The sequence below is a fragment of the Elephantulus edwardii genome, unplaced genomic scaffold, assembly GCF_000299155.1.
Source record: "Elephantulus edwardii isolate Elephantulus edwardi_28Jun2011 unplaced genomic scaffold, EleEdw1.0 scaffold00274, whole genome shotgun sequence".
Classification (NCBI taxonomy): Eukaryota; Metazoa; Chordata; class Mammalia; order Macroscelidea; family Macroscelididae; genus Elephantulus; species Elephantulus edwardii.
The window spans coordinates 3,255,668-3,262,814 of NW_006400024.1; the positions used below are offsets into that span (position 1 = coordinate 3,255,668).

A 7,147-nucleotide genomic window follows, 5' to 3' on the forward strand; every position below is an offset into this window, starting at 1 on the left:
CCTGGCACACCCCTGCCTGATTCCCACAGCTGAGGACAGTCTTCGTTGGGTGGAGAATGGCCGGGCCCTGACCGCCTGGCACACCCCTGCCTGATCCCCACAGCTAAAGGCAGGTCGCGCGTCCCATAAGGGCAGTGGACTTGGGCTCTTGAGGTGCACGAGTCTGTAGAATACTGGAAAAAGCAGGATGCTGCAGGGAAACGGTCAGCGAAGTCGTGTGGCCTCAGGACCACCTCCTCGTGCTTTCGGAATCTGTGTCCTGACACAGGCTCTGCCCAGAGCGGGTGACATAGGGCCTCTCTGCAGTGGTAGAGTGGGAGACACACAGAACTGAAGACATGGGGCCAGTTCTGGCGCTGCAGCCTCGGGGAGGTTCTGGAAAGCAGTTTAACCCTCTGTCCTGCAATTTCATTTATAAATGGTAGAAATTGCACGTAACTCACTGGCCAAGCATGGTGTAGTGTGTGGAAGGGTGCACATAGGAGACAGAATATGTGAGAACACTGCCCTTGTTGATAAGCTCCTGGTGACTGGCCAGGCGAGTTCTGAACACCCTGGCCTGTGTAAGATGGGTGTAAAGCAGAAATAAATTATGCTAAAAGGTGACTGAGTAAGGCAGAGAACGCCACTCAAGGATAGAAGAGTCAAGGAGGAAAACATGAATAACCTGAGTGAAACTGAGTGACCTGAAGGCTGGGAAGTGAGGTAGCCTGGGCTGGTGGACTTCGACCCCGGGAGACCTGGAGGACAGAGGAACAAGTGTGGGTGCTGCGTCTGGGAGGAAGGGGTGAAGTGTGGGCAGAGGGGCCAGCACGGATGGATGGCTTTCCAGCAGTGGTTTGCGCCCCGCCCCTCATCAAGGACATATCACGTGCCATCCCTCCCATCACAGAACTGCCCATGGAGCCCCAGCGGGCTCAGTGAGAGCAGCTAGAAACCAGTTTGAGTCCCACCTGGGGATACTGTGCAGGTACATCAGCAGACAGGTCAGTTCTGCACTGCAGGTGAGCTCGCTGGTCCACAGCGGGCCTCCCATGCACACCTGCACCACTGCCCGGCCACCACGGTCCCGGGTCCCTGTGGGGACAGAGGGCATCTTGAGTGTGGGTGTGGTCCAGAACAGGGGATCCAAGTAGCACTATGTGGCTTACCTGGGAGGGTCACAGCCCCTGACTGCAGCAGCACCTGGCTGGGTGCCCTGAGCTCAGGGTCTCTGGGACACAGCTTGGGCTTCTGGTCAGAGAAGGCACTTGGCCCCTGTCCTCGGGAGGTGGTGCTGTCCTCACTGATGCCAGTTGAGGCTAGAACACCTACAAGGGGAGTGTGGTAGAAAGGGTTTCTCGTGGTGCAAAGCAGCCTCTCAGCTCAACACCAAGACATGCATGGTAATGAGGAGTATCGGGAAAACCCAGACATGACCACCTGGCACTGCTGTGGCCCTGGGAAAGGGGCTGGGCTCTGAAACCACTTTCTCTTTGCCATGTGGAGGGGTGGCCACTGGACTGGAGACTCCTGGCACCTACCTTCCACCTCCTGGGGCTTTGGCGGTCCCTCACCACAGGTCTGAGGTCCATTGCTCCTGTCTTTGTAGACTCACCTCCAGAGGGGCCCTCACAGGGGACGCCATCCTCCTCTCCAGATTCCTGTTGGGCCTCAGGCTCTCTGCTGCGTGAGTTCTTGGGGGCTTTGTCCCAGGATCTCAACCTCCTGGTCACCATCCTCACCCTGTCTGTGGGCAGGTGGCTCTCCCAGGGGGCCTGATGGTCAGCGAAGTCCCTCGGCCCTGGACTGGCAGCTGCCCTGGGCCTGCTACCCTGGGCCAACTGTCCGGCTGCAGCATCCCCAGTCTTATCCAGCAGGGAGTCCTCAGAGCTGCAGCCCAGAGGTACAGGGTTTCTAAGAGCTTCCACATAAGACATCCGGAACCAGCGGCCCCCGGGGCAAGGGCTGGACCGATTAGGATAGACAGCCTCAGGGCTGCCCCTTCCCGAGGACCCTAGCCCTGCCTCTGGGCCTTCCAGTTCTCCATCTGAGCTGCCACAGGGGGCTGATGGGACTCCTAGGATCAAGGAGTGGGGGTCCGCTGCAACCAGGGCTTCCTGCGTGTGGCAGAGTGGTGGCTGGCCAGGCTGGGGCTGGCCCTGCAGGGCAGGCGGAGGGTCTGTGATGCTGCGCCATGCAACCCGGTGGATGGCAGTGCCGGTGGTCAGCAGGCAGCTCTGTAGTGGGGCTCTTCTCCTCTGGGCACTCACCCCTTCCAGAAATCCTCCTGTGAAGACCTGGCCATACATAGCCTCAGGGACAGTGATGTGCTCTGTGTCCCGTCCTCGCTGGGACAGGCAGGTCAGGACCAGCCTGGCCAAGTGCTGGCCTCCTGCTGCCACATGTAGGTAGAAGTCACCAGGCCTGAGCCGGACTCTATGGAGGGCTACCAGCTGCACCACCACCTTTCCGTGGACACACAGTGGCCAGCCCTCTGGGAGGGCTCTGCAGGTGGGGTGCTGGGCCTGTGAGAGGACAGAGATGTGAGGTCAGCAGGCCCAGACCCGTCCTGGAGCTACCATAATGCACAAGACAACTCTCAGATGCAGAGGCTGCAGGTCCAATGGACATGTCCTGCTCTGAGGTCAAAGGAGTAATGTTAACACTAGGACTTTGTTTAAATATGTCCACCTCTGTGGGGCAAGGGTGAGGAGTCACCATGGTGTGCTCCAAGGTGCGCTCTTATCATGGCCCTGCTTCCATAGCCAGAGAAGCTCACAGCATGCTTCCACAGGACAGACAAGACCCAGATCCCAATGTGGCTTCCAGATGGTCCTTCATTCTCAGCCGGACCACACTGGCCTGTGGCTGGTCTGAAAGGGAGGAATGAAATCTACTTCCTCGAGGACCAATGTGCCCCACTGAGTGTGAGTGAGTGTGTGCATGCATGCTCACACGTGCCTGTGTATATGTACTGTGAGTGTGTGCATGTGAGTGTGCACACGAATGTGTATATGCGCACATGTGTGCACACACACTTATGAATGTGCGTGCATATGTGTGGGTATAAATGTGTTTGCACATGCATACATGTGTGCATACGTGTGTGTACACGTGTGTGCTGACATGTATGTGTGTGTGGATACGTGTGTGCTTGTGTATACACCTTGTGTGCAGCATATTTGCTCATGTGTTCATATGTGCACACGTGTGTGTATGTGTGCATGTATATGTGCACGTGTGTATGTGTGTGCGTGCATGCAACCATGGGGTGTGTACATGTGCCTGGATATGAGGAAAGCTTCTCTCAATTATATTCACATGTGATCAGTCTGAGTTTCAGTTAAATTTTATTTCATGAGCTCTTTTTCTACCTTCTTCAGCAAGTTTAACTGATTTCAGACCTTTTGCTCTCTCTCCTAAAACTATTTTACTTTAAGCATTGTCTTTGCTGTGTGTGAACATTTTTGTGTGTGTTGTGTTTTCATTATTACCCAGTTCTGGCATGAGGTCCCCTCAGTGTCCTCAGGTCCCCGGGGTCCCTGACATTCTCGTGGGTCAGGACTTTCATCATGATCTCGGTCTCTAGCTGTCCCTTGCCTCTGGGCGCCCCTGCCAGAGGCACCTCTCCCCCAGGATAACCCCATGAGCAGCAACCCCTCCCCCAGACTCCTGTGAGCATACCTCCTCCTCCAGGTAACCCTGTGAGTGGCACCCCCTCCCCCGGGTATCCCTGAGTGGTACCCTCCTCCAGTACCCCCATGAGCAGTCCTCCTCCCCCAGGGACCCCTGTGAGAGGCACCCCCTCACCCAGGCACTCTCCTGAGTGGCACCTCCTCCCCAAGGGACCCCCATGAGCGGCACCCCTCCTGAGGTGAGGACACTCACACAGGCCGCCTGTCTCAGATGTTGCAGGGTCCTCCTGGCTGAGATGACAAAGTCTGTGATTTCACTGGGACGCTGCCCCTCAGCCACATTGACCAGCTGCCCAAGAACTGTGGCTGCCGTGGCCTCAAAGGGCAGGTAGAGCTCTGAGAGTATGCTCCGGACATAGGTGACGAAGGGTTCCCTGTCCTGAAACAGAGCAGAGGCACTGAGAGCATATGGGTGGAGACACACTCAGAAAGGGAAGGTACGGAGGGGAGAGGGCATGAGAGCACAGACACATGGACACAGACACACAGAAATAGACAGACATGCAGACAGACACATAGACAGACATAGACGCACACAGAAACGACGTAGACACACACATTGACGGACAGGTGTAGACACACACAGATATGCAGACAGACACACAAAGACCCACAGACATAGATGCACAGATATACATAAACAGACACGTAGACATAGACACAAGAGAAGGGGTGTGGAATGGGACAGAGCACAGGGCAGACACATGGACACACACAGATATACAGACACGGACATACACAAGCAGACAGGCACACAAGCACATACACATGGGGAGGGAGTGTTGAGGGGAAACAGCATGTGGGTGTGGACACACAAAGGGATACACAAAGGAAGGGCATGGAGGGGACACACAGACACCTGGGGAGGGCAGGACGAGAGCATGAGGGTCCAGGTGCACACAGTGCCCAGGGGCAGAGCTGCAGGTTTGCTGAGGGTCATTTCTCACACTGGTGGTAAGGGGGCGGCATCAAGAGGGCCCTACAAGGCGGCTGCATGCCAGCCGTGCTCTGAATCACATGATGGGGGAGGCAAGCCCTCAGGGGAACCATCACTCTGTCCCCACTGGCCTCAGGAACACACTGATAGCTACAGTGAATCCAGTCCATTAACCCTACCCTCTAAGTCCACACTATTACCTCCATTTCTGGATCATCATGGACTATGGCTACCAAGGGAAGGCCAGGAACAGTATAAGGGGCCACACAGGCCACCGTCCCAGCCCCCCCACCTGTCCTCAAGGGCTCAGGGGTCAGACAGTACCCAGGATCACCAGGTCACACTGACCATCTTCTCATTCCTTGCACTGTGGACTATCCTCAAGGGTAAGGGCATCAGGTCATACTGACTGACCACTTCATCACTTATCACTATACACACAGTGGACTGTCCTCTGGGCAGGGAGAACCAGCTGCCCACTGTCACCTTGCACTGCAGTCTGCACTCAGGGGTGGGAGAACCAAGTCATGCTTGGCTTGTGGGAGCTTTTCTCTGAGCCAATGCTTCCAGGATGCAGGGACCCTCTGCAGGGGGTGAGGGGACATCCATGATGGCTGGGAGGCCTTTTATTTCCCGGGACACTGTGCCAGCTGCTCAAACAAAACCCAGGATGTCAGGTGGCTCCAGCCTGGCGAAGGCCCTGGGATAGAGGCCGACTCGCCCCAGTTTCCATCAAAGGCTCTTTCTCCTCTAGCCATGAGCATAAAGCCCACAATCAGGGCCACCGTGTAACTGCCCTCCCCAACTGGGTGGGTGTCCTCCAGGACAGCTGCAGAGCCCATCCAAGCCCTCTGGAGTTCTGGTTGTGCACAGCTGTGTCCCAGTCCTAGACCCACAGCTGGGCTGAGACTGTGTCCAGCAGGCCAGAGGGGGCAGAGGAAAGCAGGAGACATGTCCTATCTGGTTGGCAAAGGGTTTCCCTGCCACACTGGCATTTTCACAACTTGAGCAGATTTGGGAGGAAGCACTGCACGAGCTTGTCTCCAGGGAGACACGGGACACAGGAGGACTTATTGAGACACAGAGGGACACGAGAAGACAGAGACAGACACAGGGGAACCCAACTCTCTAGGAGTACAGCGAGACACAGGCGGCATAGGAGGACTTACTGGGACACAGACACAGGGGGACCCAAGTCTCCAGGAGTACAGGGAGACACAGGGGACACAGGAGGACTTACTGGGACACAGAGGGACATGGGAGGACACAAGAGGATCCAGGTCTCCAGGAGCATAGGGAGACACAGGGGACACACAGGTATACAACGGGACACAGAGGGACATGGGAGGACACAGGACAACACAGGGATATTGAGACTTAAGGGACACAAGAGAACAAAGGTATAGAGGGGGACACAGGTCTCTAGTGAACCCCAAATGTTGTTAGTAATACTTCTCTTGATTTAAACACAGGTGACAGGCATGGGGACAAAAGAAGACTAGGAGAGTCCTGCCCTACAGACCCCACTAAAGCCAGGTATACTCACACTTCCAGACATGAGAAACCCTCTCTGCACCTGCACAGGTGTATGGATTCGTGTATATATGTTGTATATGTGTGGACATGAATGTACAGTGTTTATGTCGTGGGCATATGTGTGTGAGTACATAGGTATGCACTGTGTGAAACTATGTCATGTGCACATTATCTGTGCACACAGTGTGCATGTATTTGCGTGCACGCTTCCTGCATTCACACTTGCTGTGCGTGTGGGTGGGTAGGTGCGTCTTTATGTGTCTGTGTACATAGTGTGTACATACAAATGCTCTCTGTGGATGTATGTAGTGTACATGGGTGGAGGGTTGTGTTCACACATGCATATATGTCTGGTACACAGTATGTATGTGTATTGTGTACGTGTCCCCTTGTATGCATATGTGTGGTGCATGTGACAGATGGATGTATCCATATGTGCTCACATGTTTGCAAACCATAGTGTACATATGTGTATATGTGCACACCTTCTCTATGCTCATACAGGCTCATGTGTCTGTGTACACAGTGTGCATGTGTGTATGCACGTGTTTGGTACGTGTGGGTGGATAGATGTGCTCACACATGTTCATGTGTCTGTGTACACAGTGTGCATGTGTGCGGTGCATGTAGGTGCTCACACATGCTCATGTGTCTGTATACAGAGTGTGCATGTGTGTATGCACGTGTGTGGTGCATGTAGGTGGATGGAGGTGCTCACACATGTTCATGTGTCTGTGTACACAGTGTGTATGTGTATATGCACGTATGTAGTGCATGTGGGTGGATAGATGTGCTCACACATGCTCATGTGTCTGTGTACACAGTGTGCATGTGTGTATGCACGTGTTTGGTGCGTGTGGGTGGATGAAGGTGCTCACACATTCTCATGTGTCTGTGTACACAGTGTGCATGTGTGTATGCACGTGTGCAGTGCGTGTGGGTCGATGGATGTGCTCACACATGCTCATGTGTGTGTACACAGTGTGCATGTGTGTAT

The 7,147-nt window shown here is 54.7% G+C and overlaps 1 protein-coding gene across 1 annotated transcript in view; it reads right to left on the reverse strand.

The window, feature by feature from the left end:
- The window catches only part of PLEKHG4B (pleckstrin homology domain containing, family G (with RhoGef domain) member 4B), a 111,403-nt gene that overhangs the window by 74,610 nt on the left and 29,646 nt on the right, over positions 1 to 7,147 (reverse strand). The window contains 5 exon segments of the mRNA XM_006900176.1: positions 954 to 1,077; positions 1,152 to 1,206; positions 1,209 to 1,285; positions 1,598 to 2,507; positions 3,871 to 4,056. Of these exon segments, the coding sequence (XP_006900238.1) occupies positions 954 to 1,077; positions 1,152 to 1,206; positions 1,209 to 1,285; positions 1,598 to 2,507; positions 3,871 to 4,056 (1,352 nt within the window).